The 21,765-nt window shown below is 38.8% G+C and overlaps 2 protein-coding genes across 2 annotated transcripts; one reads left to right on the forward strand and one right to left on the reverse strand.

Moving 5' to 3' along the window:
• Window positions 1-216: 216 nt before the first annotated feature.
• On the forward strand, window positions 217-1,468 carry LOC145107460 (uncharacterized). Its single transcript, XM_079044360.1, has 2 exons — window positions 217-813; window positions 1,034-1,468. The coding sequence occupies exons 1-2, from the start codon at window positions 361-363 to the stop codon at window positions 1,259-1,261; spliced, it is 681 nt and encodes a 226-aa protein (XP_078900486.1). The 5' UTR covers window positions 217-360; the 3' UTR covers window positions 1,262-1,468.
• A 1,726-nt stretch (window positions 1,469-3,194) lies between these two features.
• LOC145105115 (uncharacterized) lies at window positions 3,195-5,100 on the reverse strand. The gene is made up of 5 exons (XM_079042249.1): window positions 4,357-5,100; window positions 4,038-4,287; window positions 3,728-3,890; window positions 3,406-3,637; window positions 3,195-3,335 (listed from the first exon to the last, which is right to left on the reverse strand). The coding sequence occupies exons 1-5, from the start codon at window positions 5,098-5,100 to the stop codon at window positions 3,195-3,197; spliced, it is 1,530 nt and encodes a 509-aa protein (XP_078898375.1).
• Window positions 5,101-21,765: the final 16,665 nt, after the last annotated feature.

The following is a 21,765-nucleotide window of genomic DNA, read 5'->3' on the forward strand; positions in this document are numbered from 1 at the left end:
TTGGCATACATTGCTTCATTAAAAAATATTTTTTTAAAAAAATATTCTATTATTTAAATCATATTAAGTAAAAGGTGGTTGTAATACTAACCTATAAAATTAATAACAACATATTTTTGCATAACATATTTTAAATATGCATGATTGTGAATTAATTTGGATGGCATTTTGGTTATTTCAACGGAAAGGCAGGTTCACTTCTGCTGTTGTATATCGTACTACCCGATCTCATCATCCATTTCTTTCCTTTCTTCCGCTTTCGCTTCCCAAAGGGTTTCTGGTGAAGTTTGTTGTTTTAGAGAGAGAAAACTTCTAGTTCTAGAGAGAGAAAATCAGAGATCTGGTTGGTTGTCGAAGAAGATGAAGAGATGTGAGCTTTGTAAATCTTTCGCCACGATATACTGCGAATCAGACCAAGCTAGTTTGTGCTGGCGCTGTGATGCAAACGTTCATTCGGCCAATTTTCTAGTAGCTAAGCATTCGAGGTGTCTTTTGTGTCATTCATGCCAGTCTCCGACGCGGTGGAGCGCATCCGGTGAGAAACTCGCGCCTGCAACGGTGTCGATCTGCGATAGGTGTGTTGTTGACGATGATGGAACTGGTACGGATGCTGATGATGATTACGACGGAGACGAAGATGAGACGGATTTAGACGATAAAGAGATTAGAGATGTTAATCAGATGGTAGCTTGGTCATCTACGCCGCCTCCATCGGCATCCAGTTCCTCCGGCAGCGAAGAGTACTTTAGGGTTGCGGATAGAGGCGTTTCAATGAAGCGACAACGTCAGAATGTCGCAGATCTTTCGTTCGAGGTATGAAAACATTTTTCCGTTGTACCTATTTTTAAATTTAACTGTAGTCATTGAAAAAGTGCTTATGATGAATCGGTGATATTGTTTGAACTTCAACAAATTGTGAAAAGATTTAAACGAATGTTCAGATTCTACCCTAAATCCTTTTAGCTAGTTTGTAGATGAACTCTCGAAATCAGACGATACTAAACGTTGATAATTTATTGGTTTTTGAAATCAGGTTGACCTCAACTGTTCGTTACGGCAAATAAAACACCAGAAACGGTCGTCTACGGTGACGCAACCGGCCATCGGAGGTGATGAAGCAGCACGGATTCACTCATTGCCGTCGAGATCAGAATCGAGCGTGAGTATAATCTCCGGCTATAACGAGTCTGCCACCGCCGTTGAAAAGAGTAAAGCAACGAGAGCCGTTGGATTCGACTTAAATTCATCTCCGTGGTTGTAACGATTGTGTGTCCGTTTGTAAGTAGACGATCAAAATCCCCATCGGTAGATAGCTTGATTGCTTCATATTCATCACCATCTTTATTCCAGTGGTTGAAATCACAACATCAATGGCTACTTTGAGATTCACATCACAATGGTTTTTATTTGGTTTGATATTAGTTGTAATTTCGCATTTGAAATACAAACTTCTTTGTTTTTTAATTCATATCCAAAGCTACCTATTAAATTTACTTATGTTGTGTCTAATCTAAACATAATCACGCCTACCATACAATCTCCTATAATTTTTTTAAAAAGTTATTTTTATTTAGATATTAATATTTTATTTTATTAATTAATTAGTCAATCTATTTAATTAAATTAAAAAACAAAAATAAATATTTTTTTATAGAGAAGTTATTTCATTTGAAGGTAATTGTTAAAAATTTCTAAATAAAACAATTATTGAATGTTAGATCATCTCCAAAGTCCAACACCCCTTAAATCCCTTTTTTTTTTTTTTTCCGTTACTCTTATCGTACCCCATTTTTATTATCATTCTTTGAGAGATAAATAATACTCCTTGAAAGATAAAGGAATACTATTCATTCCTCTAAAAATGAAGTTGAAATTTCTAGGTTGATTTTAGTCCTTTTTTATTTTATATATTTTTAATTTATTTTTATCTATTAATTTATTTTAAATCTAATGTAATATTTGTAATGTCATGTTATATATTAAATTATATTAATTAATAATAAGAATAAATTACGCGAATGGTCCTTTAGGTTTTGGATTTTTCCCTAATGTAGTCCCTACGATACTTTTTCCCTCAAATAGTACCTACGGACCATAAGTTGCACGCGTTTGGTCCCCGAGTTGGATGTCCGTCCATTCTAACGTTAAGTTGCCCCCATGTGACTTGCACATGAGGGTATTTATGTCATTTTAGCCTAAAGGACCTTTTCTGAACATATCAATTAACGCCTATATTACTTCTTCTTGTTCTTCCTCCTAATTCAATCGATCACTACTACTGTTAGAGAAAGAAAGTTGTGGAAAATGCCGATATGTGCTTGTGGAAATCGTGATTTAGCCATCGTTACTTCCTGGTCAGATCGCAACCCTGGAAGGCGATTTTGGTCTTGTCTTCGTAATGAGAGAAGGTGTGGTTGGATTGGGTGGTTTGATGAGCCCATGTGCCCTAGATCGGTAGAAGTGATACCTGGGTTAATCAGGTCTATGAACAAGCTCCAAGAATCTCTTCAACAAGCTACACTGCAAGCTAGGATGTATAAGTTAATCATTCTCTTTAGTTGGGGTCTTTTTGCAATTCGTTACTTGAAGCATGGTTGAAGTTGCCTCTGAATGTGGTGTCTGAATGCAAGAAGTAGTGTCGTAGTCATAGGGTTAATGTACTGGTGGTCTTATTTTGAGTCTGAAGACAGGAAATTGTAGCATGGTTTATGTAGTGTTTGTGTCTTTTTTGAGTTTGACTGTAGGAAATTATGTTCTGGTTAATGTTGTCTTAATGTTATAGTCTTTGTGTAATCAAATAGTTTAATTTCAGAACAAGGTTATTGTGTCATGGCTTTGTGCAATCAAATATTATTTGACAAGAACACCAATTCAACATGCATGACCATACACTTTGAATATCACAAATACTAGTTGACAAGAACAAGAATATAACAAAAATGCTATTGTATATCACAACAGCAGTTGACATTGTTTCATAGTTTACCTATGTGTACAATGATTCAAGGTCAACATGCATGACCATACAAAATAAGGAGCCCAAAGTAAGTATTGTTTGGTACATAAACATAGGTGTTAACGAAACCATAAAAGTAAAGTGCAAATTACATCAAAAGACCTAATGGTTCTCAACAACACCCCCATCCTCACTTCTATCCTCCTGTTTCTTCAGTTCTTTTGTCATTAGGGCCACCTTAACCTTTACAAGTTCTTGAATTATGCCCTTTGTTGTTGCACTTTCCACATGTGACAATGGTCCACCTCTTGGACAGTTTATGCCCCTGTGTACCAGGTTCATCATATGCCCTCTTCCTTTTCTTCCTGGGCCTACCCACCTACAAATATACATAAGATTAAATTGTTGTTCTTAAAAAACTACAGTTATATTGATATATGAAGACATACCTGAACAACATGTTTGGGTGGAAGCAACTTGGTTGGGCATTGTGATTTGGGCCACATCAATCTACCATTTATAGGTTCAAATTTGTGTTTGTACACTTCTGCCCATGTAACTAGCCAGTAGCATGGGTGGACCCAATGCTCCAACTCAGGAACATTATTTTCTCCATGTTTAATCTTGTCCCATATTGCACTTATTGCATGTGAGCATAACATGCCTGTAATTTCCCAATGTCTACATGTGCATGTTTTTTCATCCAAATTCACAATAAACTAATCACCCCAAGGAGTAGTGACTTGAGTTTTAACCCCATTGAAAATACACCTGTGCTTTTGTGCTTGTCTTTTCATTTGATCAAGAAGACTAGTGGCAGTTGGTGTGAGAGGACCATGACATCTATCAATCTCTCTTTGGACATTGTAAATTCTCTTCATCAAATACTCTCTAATATACTCCAAACAATAAATGATAGGTTTGTCCCTACCACCTTGTATTTTTCCATTCAGAACCTCACACAAGTTATTCAACAAGATATTAGTATGTGCTCTCCATGTTTAGTCATATAATACAAAATGAGAACAAATCCTAACAATGACAAGTGAATGTTAACATAAAGGAAAGATGATGTACTAACCTGAGAAATGAGATCTTGCCCAATGAGCTGGAGGAATCTGTATCAGCCAATCATGAGCTTCAGCTTTACATTTCTTTAGCTCTTCTAGTGCTTTGTCAAAATGCTTTATAGCAGTAGCAGTTGCACATGCCCACACCAAATCTTTGAGCTCTTTATCCTTCCACTGTCTTTTCATATTTTCATAAATATGCCTCAGACAAAACCTATGCTCAGCTTGAGGGAAAAGTTTGGCAATTGTAGGAATGATACCCTATTTAAATATTTCAATACTTAGTTGACTAAATAACAACAATATCAAGTTCAATTGAAGTATATGTACCTTTTGCCTATCTGAGATGAAAGTGAAGTTTGAATTATCATAAAGTTCCATATCATCAGCAAGTTGTTCCAAAAACCATGTCCATGAATTTGTGGTTTCATTCTCAACAAGAGCATATGCAAGAGGATATATCCCATTATTGGAATCTACCTCTACGACAGTCAAAATTTGACCAGGATAGGGACCTTTCATGAAAGTACCATCCAACCCTATGAAATCCCTTAGATTAGCCTTAAATCCTTCCTTTAATGCTCCTAAACAAATGTAAATTCTCCTAAATGTCCTTGAATCAAAATTTAAATTTGGCTCAGTGTAACAATCGATCTTCACATTAGTACCTGGGTTTCTTTCCATCAACTCTAGTCCATAGTCCCTCAAAATTGCATATTGTTTCTGAAAATCCCCAAAAACATGCTTCTGAGCCAATTCCTTTGCCCGATGTACCTTCATTCTTGACATGTTCATCTCGAATTTTTGGATGAGATCTTCTTGAAGTGCATTTACTGGAATGGTTGGATTACTCTCACTTTGCTTCACAATGTTTGTTGCAATGAATTTGTAGTTGCAAGCTTTAATGGTTCTTGATTGCACACACTGATGTTCAGTAACTAGGGTGTTCACCACCCAGTCATCTGTCTCTTTAGGTCTAGACATTAGTACAACCCAAGGACATTTACCCTCTTTCATATTTACTGTTTTGTCCTTGAATCCAATCCTTGACTTTGTCCATGGCCCACCATTCATATCTGGGACCACTCCTTTACACTTAGCCCTAATCCTTGTTTTGTCATTTTTTTTCAAAATGTAAATCCCTTTTGGTTTCTACTGCATGTTTGTTTATATATATTCTTTCACATCTTTCTTTGTTTTGAACTTCTGTCCTAATGTGAAAGCCTTTGGATGAAATACACCCTCAGAACAACTTTTTTCCTTTCTTATGTCTCTCAACATCCTCTCTCTGTTGTTTTCTTCATTTACAATAGGTCACTCAAACGATTCTGGGACTATGACCTCCAAATCTTCACCTTCAGTCAAGTTAACACCACTACCACTTGCTTCTTTGGTGGTTTTTTTAACCCACTCAACATCTTCATCAACATGTATATGAAATTCTTTCATATCAACATCCACATCATCTACAATATTTTCTAAATCCACAAAGAAGTCTTCGTCCTCACTCTCATCATCTGATATATTACCCTCACTCCTACTACCCTCACTCCAAGGACCTTCACTAACACTTTCCTTACTTCCATTGTATTCATCCTAAAAAAACTCAACATCATGTAGATTTTTTTCACCACCATATTCTGCGTCCACATCCCCCATTACCTCATAATCATCCACTGGATCAACATCCCCTTTTGGTTGGTGATCATCCCCTGTGTCAACATCTTTTTTACCATGGTTATCCTCAAACTGTACCCCCCTAGAGGGATCACTCTCTCGATCAACTGAGTGTTTTTTGTTGATCACAGGTTCATAGGGTACAATTAACTTTGACAAATCAGTGAACTCATTCAAATCCAACTTTTTACTACATGACCCAACTGATTTCTTTTTCATTCTAACCCTATTCATTTCAGTAGAATGATTCCCTTCAACTTCCTCAATACGAACCTTCAATGGGGACTTAAAGTAAGGGACTACTCTAGTATTTTCATGCTCGATGTACAAATTAATTTCCTTATGATTAAGCACATACCTTGCCAGCTGAATGACTTCCTGATCGGTGCCAAGGGGTAACAATCCACTATCCAAGTCTGTCTTTAGGATCATGAAATGGTAAAACATTATACCTCCATCATTGTACCCTAAACTGCCATCATATCATCTAACTCGTGGACTGAAAACACATCCATGTCCACAAAATCAAAGTGATCCACAAGTCCATCTATGTATGGCCTTCCAGATACCGTATTTGTGAACGAACCCCCGTGATTTATCTTGAATGTGCAAAAGCTTGAAATAGAACCTGATGTGAACATTCAAGAACAAAAAAATGTTAATGATGGAGGAAAGTAAAATTACATTTCGTCAAAACCTAGCATGATGGTGGTTGGGTGTAGCGTGGACGTAAAGACCACAATGTGAGCACCATTTTCCTCGATACACCCTTCAATCAGTTGAACTGTTTTGTCGGACGACGATAAGAACTCACGATTGAAGAAGATGGGATGATCAAAAGGTTTTCTTGGGGAAAGAGATAGAGTGTAAAGTCAATGTCTGAAACTAAACCCCGCCACCTTAATGTATATAGCTATTAATTTATATGTTCAGAAAAGGTCCTTTAGGCTAAAATGACAAAAATACCCTCATGTGCAAGTCAAATGGAGCAGCTTAACGTTGGAATGGACGGACATCCAACTCGGGGACCAAACACGTGCAACTTATGGTCCGTAGGTACTATTTGAGGGAAAAAAGTACCGTAGGGACTACATTAGGGAAAAATCCAAAACCTAAAGGACCATTCGCGTAATTTGTTCTAATAATAAATACAAAGTTTAATATTTATGTATAAACTTCATATAAAAAATTAAATGCATTCTAAAAATTTGAGACACGGTAATATATTTTATAAAAGCTTCTAATCATATATACAACCTTTTCATATGTAGTTTATGTCGATAAAAAATCATTTCCGTATATATTGGTCTTAGTCCAATTTTACTAACGTTTTTCGGGTCCGGTCCGACTCTTACCTGGAAATTGTAAATTAAAAAACATGTGAACCGGGAATCAGCCCGATTATAGATACTTTCGGTTCGGCGCAGGGCCAGTTACGGGTTTCTCCTGTACAATCTACGAAATGTTTTAGGGGTCGTTTGATAGTTTCTAACTGAATTAGAGCTGACTGGGTTAGAAGCAGACCGAGTTAGAAGTTCTGACTGAGTCCACATCTGACTGCGTTTATGTTGTTTGATTATTTTTCTGACCAACTATGGTGAATGATAAAAAATGACTATATTACCCTTATGACCACATATGATTGAGTTTTTTTTGAATGGATGCATGTTAAATTGTTAAGTAATAACAAATACAAACAAATGGATTGTTCATTTCACCAATGTGTGTTACATTATACAACTACACCTCTGTTTTCCTCCTTGAAAGAATTAAAAACGACATCAAAATCTGTATGAGAAGCCTAAGGAGGTTAAAACTTAAAAGCTTACATGGTTTCCACAAACAAAAGAAACCAAATTACAAAATCTTTACACTCTAAATCTTCTAAACTCAAACCATATCTCATAGTGATTGAACAATAAACTATCATGTGTATGCTTTCCCATGTACTCGAAGTGTACCACATCCGATTTCAAGAACACGTGATTCTGGAATTAAGTGATAGGATTCTGCAAGGAATTCGAATACATATCTCCCACCAGCCCAGGGTTCTCCATAGTTACTGTGGTGTTGTTCTACTAGGAGTTCACCTGGACATGGAAAGGCTCTGTGGTTCTTTGCTTCTTCATCTTGTTCATAATGTGATATCCCTTTGTACCTGTAATTGTGATGAAACAAGTCAAGGATAGATCTATTAATTAATATCATCGTACCATAAGATTAAGCACCACTGATTTCAATTTGTTATAGTATACAACTGTTCAATTCGGTTTTAAAATTGCAGCAATTGCAAAGCGAGATGAAAAACAAGACAAATAGCTGAGTAATTTACTGGATCAAATCCTGAAGCTGTTGGGCGTAAGTACGAGGATTGATACCCTTGCGGAGCAAATTATCCTGCATATGCAGTCCATTCACTTCGATCTGGGTCTTCAACCAATCGATGTCATATTCCGAAGCCGAGATCCGTTCCTGTGGTTGTTGTCTACTAGCGAAGCGAAGACGAAGAGAGAATGCACGCGTGAGGGAAGGAGCAATGGTGAATATTGTTCCTGTTGTTTCAGATAGGAGGAAAAAGCGAAGGCGTAAAGGAGGAACAAAGGTGAAGGGCAAATACGTGAAAGGAAAAAAAAGGATCGAGTCGGCTTCTTTTTGTTGGAGGACCGAATCAGATTAAAATTGGGGACCGAGTCCCTGATTTGGACCGAGTCCAAGGATGCCTAAGTCAAAACAAACAAGCTAATTGGGGATTAAGGACCGGGTCCTAACTTTGGAACCAGTTAGAAGGCTTATCAAACAGGCCCTTAGTTGATCATTTATTGAAAATTTATTCCAACGCAAACATATATAATAGTTTTTTTTTCAAATGCATGTTTAATATTTTCTAAAGAAAAACATCATAAATGGTCCTTGTGGTTTCCCCAGATCCGAAGTTTAGTCACCGTGGTTTGAAAACAACATAGATGGTCCCCGTGCTTTCAAAACTTTTGACGATTGATCTTTATTGCTAACTCTGTTAAATTTTGTCCGTTAACTGAACGACATTTTCGTCATTTCACTACCACAGGGACCATTTATGATGTTTTCTAGAAATCAGTTTTGAAGAAATATTTAATTTTTAGGTAGGATCTGTCATTAGAACAAACTGCAAGGACCGAATCTGTTAAGATTGCAAACCCGACTGCTTTCTTCCTGGTAGATCGATTCAAAGATTGTATGCATTCTTCACCATTTTAAAATCTTATAATTCGAGTCCTTTGAAATTTCAAATGATCCCTACCCTAAATAAACTATTTTCTATCTGTTAAGAGTTGTTCCCCACCCCCCTTTGAGCCTCAATAATGAGAGAATCGAAAAGAAGAAGTTACGATCCATATGATAAGGTGAAGTGTGTGCAATTGTTTCAGCTCTTTTTCCATTGGGATTTACCGATCAAACATCAGTTGAAACGTTCCAGTGCAACCTATACGGTTTACAAATGAGCATTGAGGGAGAGTGAGAGTGCCACTAAGGCCCGTTGAGAGTGTGTATGTGTGTTTGTTTTATGGTTTTTGTATGTTTTATTGTGTATGTGTTGCCAGTGATAAAAGCAAAGAGAATCAATGAAGCTCTTATTAGCGTCTGAGGCTACCATGAGATCTGGTGAAGGTGAAGAAAGACCGAGAAGGAAGAAGAAAAAGAAGTCAGAAGGAAGGAAGTTTCCATTGTCAGTTGGTCACCAGTCAAAGCACCCATCGGAGTCAATAGAAGAGATTCGAAAGAGAAAGGAGGGTGCTAGGTCTCGCCTCCGAAAATACCCTTTCACAGTGCACTGGAAGTGCTCGATGAAATGCTTGAGATAACCTGCAACTCAATTGAAGGTTTTTAATCCAAACAAATCAGGAGGGACAACGTTGTGTTGCCGGAAATACCCTTTCCCCATTACTTCACAGTGCACTGGAAGTGTTCGCCTGTAGAGTGTGGCCTGTGGTTGAAGAAGAAGAAGAAGAAGAATAATAAGGAGGCACAGGGGATGTTGACTTCATCTGTCGGACTAAATACTTGCAATCGACTTCATATGAACCATTGATTCATTTGTTACATCTGAAATCTTCAAAATTATGGGTTATTGTGGTTTCATTTGGTGTATTTTGTGTGTGAAAGAACTTGGGTTTGAAGTTGCAGATACAATGGTGGGTTTCTTTTTGGAGTGTGTGGATGGATGTGAGAGAGAGAGAGAGAGAGAGAGAGAGAGAGACCTTTTATATATTAAATAATTATATTTAATTTTTTTTTCTTTTTTTTTAAATAAGAGAAACATCATAAATGGTACCTGTGGTAGTGAAATTACGAAAATGCCCTTCAGTTAACGGACAAAACTTAACGGGGTTAGGAATAAGGACCAATCGTCAAAAGTTTTGAAAGCACAGGGACCATCTATTATGTTTTTAAACCACGGTGACTAAACTTCAGATCTGGGGAAACCATAGAGACCATTTATTATGTTTTTTCTTTTCTAAAAGATGTATGTATAATATTTATTTATAAGTGTTTTACAAATATAATCTTATTTATTTAGTAATTGTTGTTAATAAATTAGAAATTAATTCAAATTCATTATATATGAACATTTTATTTTGGTATAATTTTATGATAATATTAGTATAATGAAAAAAGATAAAATATATTTTTGTTAAAATCTAATTAATAGAAGAGATGTGTTTGACAATATAAGTTGCAAAAATAAAATATATTAGAAATATAGTTTTGGGATAAGAAATTGGATGAAAAATATATTAGTGTCGGAAATGAAACATTATTTACCTTATCTTTTATTCTATTTTTAAAGGAAAAAATAAAAATGTATTGGATATAGTCTTATAAAATATTACAACCACATCATATTTTATTAATATTTACTTTTATAATTAGATATATGTCATTTTTATCATTTTTTATATTTTTCAAAAAAACCAACATAATTATATGAAAGAAAAAAACCGACATAGTTATTTTAAGAGGGGTTTTTAAAAAACAATCATGATAAATAAATGATGAGAAATTAAATATTCTTCTACATTTTCTTCATACTCATCATCCTAACAATGTTAAATGCTGACATGTGTCACATTTAATGAAATTAATAATATTTTAATATATTTGTCACTATTTAACATGGGTATGAGGATATGTAGAAAGAAAATATAACAAAATATTTTATTTTCTCATAAATGATACATTAGTTACCGTTGAAAAAAATAGTTTTTTGAAAGGTTACTTGTAACACCTCCAATTCCATGTATTTAACTTCATGACCTTGTGATGAAAAATTGTTGCAAAATCAATCCCTTGAAGCGTTTTGGAGAAACACGTGTTTCATCCAGTACATTGAGTGTACTCCTAGTACGTCGAGAGTACATGGTCTGGACCAAAACCCTAATATTTAGGTTTTGTGCACTATTTAAACACCCTTATAGCCCTAATACCCTTTCATTCATCAGCCTCCATCCCCAACTCGACCATATCTAACCCTAATCTCTTGTGTAAGCACTTTTGAGCTTAAGTGTGTATTTTGGTGACCTTGAAGGAGAAAGAAAGAAGAGGAGACCAACTTAGAAGAGTGAAAAACTTTGGATCCAGAAACACATCATCATTTAGTACCACTTGGAGGTAAAAAGCTATTATCTCGATGAAGTTTTCCTTTAGAACTTGTTATCCACGGATTTGTGTTCATTTGGGTCCTACAAGCTTGGTATTATGAGTATGGGTTACTCTAAATCATACGAGCTATCCTTTCAGACATTTTGGAGTGTTTTGAGTCATAAAAATGGAGTCTTGATTGTTCATATCCCTATATGCATGCTCTTTAGTGGTTTAGACCTTGTATTAAGTTAGGGTTTTGGTATTAAGCACTTAATAGCCATGTAAGATCATAATATTGGAAAATTTATGATTAAGGATGCAATTTAAGGACTAGATTTAGATTTAAGACGAAAGAGCTTAAGGGATTAAGCTCTTAACAGAAGGAAAAGGTGGCAGAAAAGTATGTTGGGCTACACGTACGCAGTCAACACCCCTATTTTGGTCAAGACCTTAGTACGTCGTGCGTACTAGCTGAGTATGTTGGGCGTACTCGGCTGGGTTGACTCGGTTGACTTCTTTGACTTATGACTTTGACAAGGACTTGACCAAGTTTGACCTAAGGGTATTTTTGGTATTTTAAGTTTTAGTCAAGTTTGGTCACTATTTGCTGAATAAGTGACTTGTGGAGCTGATATTTGGAGCAATGTCCTGTTTAGCTATATTTCCAGTTTGAGAGGTAAGTTTTTCTCACTGTGCTTGTTAGGTCGAAGCCACCAATGCCGGCCCACTGGGTTATGTATTTTGGTATATAGGATGTTGTTATGTTGTAGATATCTGTAGATCTACTTGTTTATCTGTTTTCTGGATATATAATTATTTGTTATGTATATATCGACATTATATGGTTGGGTTGAGGCAATGCTGCTTCGTGCGGCAGCCAACAAACCTAGGAACAAGCCATAAATAAGTTGTGGTCCCGAGAGGCAAGTCAGACTTATGTTGTGGGCTCGGGAGTAAGCAAAAAATGAGTTGTGGGGCGGAAGGAAAGCCAAACTCATGTTGTGGACTCAGGGGTAATCCAGTCTGTTATCTGTGGACCCAATATGCATGTTGTTATATGTTTTTGTGGTAATACTTTTGGGGAACTCACTAAGCTTTGGCTTACAGTTTCAATTTTATGTTTCAGGTAACCTAGGGAAAACAAATGTGTGATCGTGCACATCCTCTTGGTTTTTATGATATTGATTTGGGATACTCTGATATATGATTTCTATATTTGAGAACAATGTTTTGTAAACGTTAGGTTTCGATTTGGGTTTTGTCTGAAAACAATGATTTCTCTTTATTTAAAAATGATTTTTTTACTTTGATTTTTTGGATGTTACAAGTTGGTATTAGAGCCATGGTTTGAGAAAATTGGATGAGCATTCGTGTGAATCTAGATTCAAACTAAGGATCTGAAGAAATTTTCAAAAAAATGATTTTCAAAATGATTTTCGAAAGTAATCAAGGAAGGATGAGATGTGGACGATCAGTCGGAGCAAGAAAAGTATACCCTAAGTTACCTACACTGTTATTTGTTATTAATGGTTATGATAAAACTGCATGCTAGTGTTAGGCTAGGGATCTTCAGGAATTGCATGATAGGTCTAATGTATAATGTCTGATAGCCTATGAGGACTTATTATGTGCTCGATGGAATTGACATCATTACTGTAGTTTCTTAGTATGTGCATCATAGTTGTACATAACTAAGATTCTATAGCCTGAGAATGTTTGGCTTAGCCTTATTTCCTATTCCTTGTTTGCTTGTGGGCTTAGGGTAGAACCAAGTATTCGAATGTCTATAAGATCGAATGTTATGTATGATTAGCATGCACGAGCGGCTACATGATTGGTGGAAGTTTCACGAGTGAGTATGTGTGTGAGCAACCGACCAGATGAGGAATGATTAGCCACTCTGAAGAGAGTGAGGATAGGATGTATGCGTATCCTGATTGTTGTATTTGTTTTCGGGAGGTTGTGATGATCGTTGAGACAAATACGGGTAGGTGTAGAAGGTAGTATGGGCCCATACTATTGAAAGCACAGGACCCGTACATGTAGCAAGGAAGTCACAAACCACAAGGGTTTGGTCCCATCAGGTGATTGTAGCAATGTGTATTGTGGCTTTCTGATATGTTTTGGTTTATTTTTAGAATGGTGGATATGAGAGGATCAGGATCTGGAGCTGGTGACCAGGTCCAGGATTGACTAAACGATCAGATACGAGAGATCATCGCCACTGAGGTGGCTGCTACTATCCGGGGTTCTATGTTGGAGATGTGTGGGTTTATTAAGAACTCTATGATTGAGCTCCTTGATGAATGTTATGCTGATCTTTCTGAGGCTGCTGGTGTTGCAACTACCGCAACCGTTGCTGCTGTAGGGAGTCGAGGGGAGAGATCCTTCCAATACCAGGACTTTGATAATATGAAGCCCTCAGAGCTTGATGGGGTCAAGGAACCGATTGTGGTGATGATATGGTTGTCTGATGTGGAGGGTTGTTTCTTCACATGTTCATTCCCGAATTACTAGAACGTCAAGTACACCCTGAACCTTCTTCAATTAGGGGCGAAGGATTGGTGGAGATTGGTGACTGGTTTGTACACTCCTGAGCAGAGGGCTGTTGTTAGTTGGGAGAGGTTCTCAGAGATGTTCCGTACGAGATACGTTCCCATGGTGGAAAGAGAGAGATTGGATCAGGAGTACCTGGATCTGAGATCGACGACTGAGACGGTGAAGGGGATCAACAAGATGTTCATGAAGAGGGATCTTTTCTGCCCTGAGTTTGCTGCTTCGGAGCAGGCTCAGATGACTCGGTACTTGAGCATGCTCAAGACGGATATCTGGCCATTCGTGTCCACCCAGCGTTACGGTACCCTCATCAAGCTTCCACATGTCGCGAGGATACCAGAGATTGATATGGAGATTTAGGTGAGGGAACAGCGGCAGACTCTCGTTCAGTTACAGCCGACATCAAAGCGGTTCAAGCCCACTAATTCGTGTTCTGGGGGACAGAGGGCCGCACTTGTGAAAAGTGCAGCAAGGTTCATGAGGGTACTTGTCGTTCTTCTTCTAGGTGCCACAATTGTGGTAAGATGGGGCATTATACAAAGGATTTTCTTCAGCATGCCCTAGTACCGAGCACCAGGATTTGTTACCACTGTGAGTAGGTTGGCCATGTAAAGGCCAAATGTCCCTTGCTCGCTGCGAGACCAACACATGCTCCAACACCGACTACTTTGAGGATCACGGATAGACGTCATGGAAGGGCGGAGCCCTCGAGGGCTCGGTGTCATGCTTTCCAGCTCACAGTGGATGAGGCGATGGCAGCGCCAGATGTCGTTACTGGTATGTTTCTATTTATTATTCTGTCGAGATAATTAATTGTATGCTTATGATTGTAATTTGTTAGGTACCTTCTTAGTGAACTCCTTTCTTACTCTTGTGCTATTTGACTCGGGTGCGCGTCGGTCTTTTGAATCTCAGTCTTTTAGTAAGGGTTTTGATATGATTCTTGGAGAGCTGTAGTGTCCGTTACAGGTTTCTATCGCCAACAAACACATGATTTATGCATCAAGCGTTTATCAGGAATGTGTTTTGGAGATCTTCGGGGTGTCTTACCCGATTAATCTGATCCCTATCCCCATGAAGGACATATGTGTGAAAGTAGGGATGGACTGGATGAACATGTTTGGCACTATGATCGACTGTGAGGGTCAACGGGTGTTAGTTCGAACCCCAAATGGGGGAGAACTGATTATTTATAGAGAGGGTACCAAGATTGAATCAGCCTTTCTTTCTGCTTCTAGTGCTCGACAGTATCTACAACACGGGTGTATGGGTTATCTTGCGTATGTGGTTGACACCTAGGTTGGGAAGGAGGTTTCGGTTTCGTATGTGCCTATTTTTAGAGAGTGTGCTGATGTGTTCATGGAGGAGTTACCCAATGTGCCTCCTGAGAGGTAGGTTGAGTTCAGGATCAATTTGGTCCCCAGTGCGGCCCCTATTGCTAACGCGTCGTACCGATTGGCACCACCGAAGATGCAGGAGTTGTCCTATCAGGTTCAAGAGCTGTTGGGCAAGCAGTTTATTAGGCCGAGCAGGTCGCCGTAGGGAGCACCAACTTTGTTTTTCAAGAAGATGGATGGTTCACACCGGATATGCATTGATTACCGGGAGTTGAACAAGTTGACGGTGAAGAACCGTTACCCACTTCCGTAGATTGATGACCTCTTCGATCAGTTGCAGGGTGCATCTTGATTCTCCACGATTGATAAGACGTTGGGGTATCATCAGATGAGAGTTAGAGAGGAGGACGTGGAGAAGACCACATTTCGGACTCATTATGGCCATTATGACTTCGTGATGATGCCGTTTGGGCTCACCAATGCGCCTGCGACATTTATGGACTTGATGAATCGGGTATGCAGGCCGATGCTCGATCGATCGGTCATTGTTTTCATTAATGATATCCTGGTTTATTCCAAGACCACAGAGCAGCATGAGGAGCACCTTTGAGAGCTTTTGGTAGTTTTGAGATGGCAACGACTGTGTGCTAAGTTCTCCAAGTGTGAGTTTTGGTTACGGGAGGTCCAGTTCTTAGGAAACCTCGTTAACCAAAACTGGATTTTGGTCGACCGGGGCAAGATTGAGGTCGTGATACAGTGGGAGGTTCCAAAGTCTTCCTTGGAGATCAGGAGTTTCTATGGATTAGGAGGGTATTATCGGAGATTTATTCATGACTTCTCCAAGATTGTTGTACCCCTCACTCGTCTGACAAGGATGGGCGTGGATTTCTGCTGGGGGGGGGGGGTGAGCAGCTGGCTACATTCGAGACACTGAGACAGAAGTTATGTGAGGCTCTAGTGTTGACTCTCCCTGAGGGTATCGAGGATTTTGTAGTATATTGTGATGCATCCATCATCGGTTTGGGAGCGGTGCTTATGTAGCGTGGGAAAGTTATTGTGTATGCTTCTAGGCAGCTGAAGCCGCATGAGGTTTGGTATCCGAAACATGATTTGGAGTTAGGAGTTGTGGTGTTTGCTCTTAATATTTAGCGACGTTATCTGTATAGGGTCCTATGTGCTATCTACACGGATCACAAGATTTTGAGACATCTCATGGATCAACCGAATCTAAACATGAGACACCATATGTGGCTCGACGTGGTCAAGGATTATGACTGCAGAATTATGTACCACCTGGGGAAAGCGAATGTGGTCGCTGATGCTTTGAGCCGCAAGTCAGCTAAATCTGCTGTTGAGAGCCTATGTATAAGGATTTCGTTTGATTCGCCATTTTTGGATTTGATTAAGGAGGCTCAAGCTGAGGGAGTCAAGAAGAGAACTGGAAGCAGGAACGAATCAGGGGCGAGATTGACATGTTTTCTACTGAAAGTCGTGGACTGTTGACCTGGAGCGGACATGTTTGGATATTAGATTTTGGTGGGATCAGGCAGACTGTGCTGGAGGAGGCGTACAAGTCCAGATTTTTGATACATCCTGGAGCCATCAACATGTATCATGATTTGTGACTTAGTTATTGGTGGCCGTGCATGAAGAGGGAGATAGCCTAGTATGTCGACAGGTGTTTGACCTGTAGGATGGTCAAGCACCAGAGGCCGCATGGAAAAGCTTCACCCTTTGGAGGTTCTTATGTGGAAATGGGAGTAGATCACCATGGACTTAATCACAAAGTTACCTCGGACGACTAAGGGGTTTGATGCGATTTGGGTGACAGTGGACCGTTTGACCAAGAGTGCCCACTTCTTAGTTATCCGTGAGAGATCGTCGGCCGATGTTTATGTACGCGAGATTGTAACTCGGCATGGTGTTCCGATTTCTATTGTATCAGATTGGATGTTTGGTTCACCTCAAGGTTTTGGCAGAGGTTCCATGAAGAACTGGGTACGAGACTAGTGCTAAAACTTTAGCACTGCTTATAGTGGATGAGGGAATGGAGGGGCTGTCAGATGCCTTGCCCCCTCCAAACAAATATTCGTTTGATATATATACTCAAAGCCCAGTAGACCACCATCTAATTTATAAGGCCATATAATAATATAAATTTTCTAAATTGATAAGCCCCTTTATGAGTTGTTAATCTAATAAACTATAACCACAAAATCCCAGGTAATATCTTATTCTAATTTAATTGGCATAAGTGCATAACCGGTGGTTGTGGAGTTTTGAATTAAACCTAGCCACAAATATACATAAGCCATATCCCCTTTTAATTAAACGAAGAGTTTGAAGACTGGTTTCTTGCTTTTGCTACCGCTATGGTAATTAATCAATGTAATTTTTAATTTTTATTTCATCTAGTTTTTTTTTTAGTAATTTGTAATTGATAATAGTTTTAATTAGTAAGTAGCCATTTGTTTATAAATAATGTTTGTTAATCGGTTATTCATCAAGAGTTCAAGACAATTTGTAGTTATTTTTATTTGTTGATGAGGTTAATTTCCGGTTAATAAATTATATCTGGCTATACTTTTGAAGATTTAGGTTAGCGGAGACAAAATTTTAATTCTTTATTATGGACCTATTACTTTATTCGTATATAACATTATGTTTTAATATATTATTAATGATAAAATGTTGTCATTCGTAGTTACTTTTATTAGTTGAGGAGGTTAATTTTCAATTAACAAATTGTTTCCGGCTATACTTTTGAAGATTTAGGTTAATGGAGACAAATTTTAAATTTTTTGCGATTTTTTTATTTAAAATTACAGACCTATTATTTTATTTGTATATAACATTATGTTTTAATATATTATTGTGATGCAAGGCTTTCAGCCCCCCTTATTCCTAAATCCTGGCTCCACCCTTGACTGCTTATCATCCGCAGACAGACGGTTAGAGCGAGCGAACCATTCTGATGCTTCAGGATATGTTGAGAGCTTGTGTCAAAGACTTCGGTGGGATTTGGGACTCCTACCTTCCCTTAGTTGAGCTTTCATACAACTACAACTATCACTCCAACATCAGTGCGCCACCATTTGAGCTCCTATATAGGAGGAAGTGTCGTACCCCAGTTTGTTAGGGAGAGGTTGGTTACAGGGTCATGGGAAAGACCAATGTGGTTCTTCAGACAACAAATCTTATTTTGCAGATCAGACAGAGATTGCAGTCAGCTCAGAGTCGGTAGAAGAGTTATGCCGAGACGCGTCGATCAGAGTTGGAGTTCCAGGTCGGCGATATGGTTTAACTAAAGGGATCACCCTGGAAAGGTGTAATACGCTTTAGTAACAGGGGAAAATTAGGGCCTCGGTATATTGTTTTTTTTTGAGTGATTGTCAGGGTTGGTAGGGTAGCTTATCGGTTGGATTCACCTGAGGAGCTTATTCATATTCACAACACGTTCCATGTTTCTCAGCTTCGGAAGTGTGTGGTTGATGATTCAGCGGTTGTTCCTTTGGATATATTTGGGTTGATGATCGCCTGAATTATGTTGAGAGACCAGTGATGATATTGGATCAAAAGACGAAGGCCATGCACAACAAGGTGGTGTCTTTGGTCAAGGTCCAGTGACAGGATCAGAAGGGTTCCGAATGGACTTGGGAATCCGAGGCAGAGATGCGAGAGAACTACCACGAGTTATTCGTAACAGCAAACTTTGAGGACGAAGTCTGATTCAAGTGGGGGAGAATTGTACCCATAGAGTTCTAGGTATTTACCTTCATGCCCTTGTGATGAAAAATTGTTGCAAAATCAGTCCCTTGAAGCGTTTTGGAGAAACACGTGTTTCATCCAATGCGCTAAGCATAATCCTAATACGTCGGGCGTATGTGGCCTGGACCAAAACGACTTATATTTAGGGTTTTTACACTGTTTGAACACCCTTATAGCCCCGATACCCTTTCTTTCATCATCCTTCATCCCTCAAATCGACCATAGCTAACCCTAATCTCTTGTGTGAGCACTTTTGACCTTGAGTGTGTATTTTGGTGACCTTTAAGGAGAAAGAAAGAAGAGGATACCATCTTAGAAGAGTGAAGCCCTTTGGATCCAGAAACACATCATCATTGGCACGACTTGGAGGTAAAAAGCTTTGATCTTGATGAGGTTTTTCCTTTAGATATTGTTAGATATGGATTTGTGTTCATTTTGGTTCCACAAGCTTGGTATTATGGGTATGGATTACTCTAAATCATATGGGTTGTGCTTTTAGACATTTTGGAGTGTTTTGAGTCATAAAAAGAGTATTGATTGTTCATATCCCTCCATGCATGCTCTTTAGTGGTTTAGACCTTGTATTAAGTTAGGGTTTTGGTATTAAGCACTTAATAGCCATGCAAGAGCATAAAGTTGGAAACTTTCTGATTAAGGACGTCATTTGAAGACTAGATCTAGATTTTGGACGAAAGAGCTTAAGGTATTAAGCTCTTAAGAGAAGGAAAAAGTGGCAGACACGTACGTTGGGCATACGCTATGGAACGTTGTGCGTACGCGGTCAACACCCTACTTTTTGGTCAAGACCTTAGTACGCCGTGCGTACTAGCTGAGTATGTTGGGCATACTCGGCTGGGTTGACTCGGTTGACTTCATTGACTTTTGAATTTAACAAGGATTTGACATAGTTTGACCTAAGGTTATTTTGGGTATTTTGAGTTGTAGTTGAGTTTGGTCACTATTTGATGAATAGCTGACTTATGGAGCTGATATTCGGAGCAGTGTCCTATTCAGCTGTCTTTCCAATTTGAGAGATGAGTTTTCCTCACTGTACCTGTTAGGTCGAAGGCACCAATGCTGGCCCACTAGGTTATGTATTCAGGTATATAGGATGTTGCTATATTGTAGAGAAATATATATCTGCTTGTTTATCTATTTTCTGGATATATGATTATCTGTTATGTATATGTTAACATTGTATGGTTGGTTTGAGGAAATGATTGTTCTTGTGGAAGCCAACAAACCTGGGATCAAGTCAGACATAAGCTGTGGGCCTGAGAGGTAAGCCAAACTTATGTTGTGGGCTCGGGAGTAAGCCAGACATGAGTTGTGGGCCGAAAGGCAAGCCAAACTTATGTTGTAGACTCGGGGGTAATCCAGTCTATTAGTCATGGACCCAAGATGCATGTTGTTATATGTTTGTGTGGTTGTACTTTGGGGGAACTCACTAAGCTTTGGCTTAAAGTTTCAGTTTTGTGTTTCAGGTACTCCAGATGACCGTGGAAAATCAAAGGCATGATCGTGCACATCCTCTTGGTTTTGATGATACTGATTTCGGATACTCTGATATATGATTTCTACTATAGCATGCCAAAAATTCATGACCAAAAATTTCGTTTTAAATCATTAAATACCAAACCATTCCATCAAAACATGAGTCAAAGTATTTCAAACATTATTATTAGAGTTTCCAAATCAAAACATCAGAGTAAACATCCCAGGCTAAACATCATGGTGTGTGCAATGCAGTCATCCTGAGCTTTTCACTTTGCAACTAGAAGTACCTGAAACCAAAACTGAAAAAACTGTAAGCACAAAGCTTAGTGAGTTCCCCAACCTACCAAATACCATACACATAATCACATATACGGGGCCCCCGCCCCTTCGTCGGTCACGGACCGGCATTGGACAATGTCCGGCATCAAGCCCCGCCTGGCATCGAGCCCCGCTCGGTATACAAATCTGTTTCTTCTAGGCCCCGCCTGTCTCTGGGCCTCACCCGCTATACACATACAAACAATATAATATAATCATACTAACACATAAAGAATCATACACAATACTATTTGTTCCAGTCCTAAGGCCTCACCTATCATGTGCCCCACCCCTATTCAACTAATGATGAGATATGGAACCCTGTCCACACTCAGCTAGTGATGAGATACGGGACCCCAACCACACTCACCTCCCTACCAGACACATATAAGTATCACAAAGACAACAAGTATAACTAAATATGCATACATTCATCGGGTACTCCCCGACATCGAACCGTAGTCCGTAAACATACATATAAACGTTCCTCGGGCCCCGCCCGACATCAGACCATAATCCGAAGAGAATACAGACATTCCTCGGGCATAGCCCGACATTGGACCTTAATCCGGAAACACACAATACATACATATGCAGGAATCATGAAGACATCAAGCATACCAACATTCCTCGGGCACCGCCCGACATCGGACCGTAGTCTGAAACATACAATCATACATACATACATATAAGTGAAAACATTGGCGCCTTAGACCCATTCACACAAAGGGAAACTCACCTCACAAAGGTGAATGCATAATCTCACGGATAATCCTCCGACTGCTGACTGGCAGATCCCGGAACTGCTGATCTCTCGACTTTCCGAGCTATTAATCATCATATAAACTAGTTAAGTTCGAGATTCTCATAACTTAACCAGAAGTCCTCCGTGGGGTAAAAGACCATTCTACCCCTCACATACTCTTGTCCCAATATGAACTCTACTAAACTCTTGGCCCAAAAG

Source organism: Lactuca virosa, chromosome 4 (assembly GCF_052849685.1).
Source record: "Lactuca virosa cultivar CGN04683 chromosome 4, Lactuca_virosa_CGN04683_v6, whole genome shotgun sequence".
In the NCBI taxonomy this organism is placed as follows: Eukaryota; Viridiplantae; Streptophyta; class Magnoliopsida; order Asterales; family Asteraceae; genus Lactuca; species Lactuca virosa.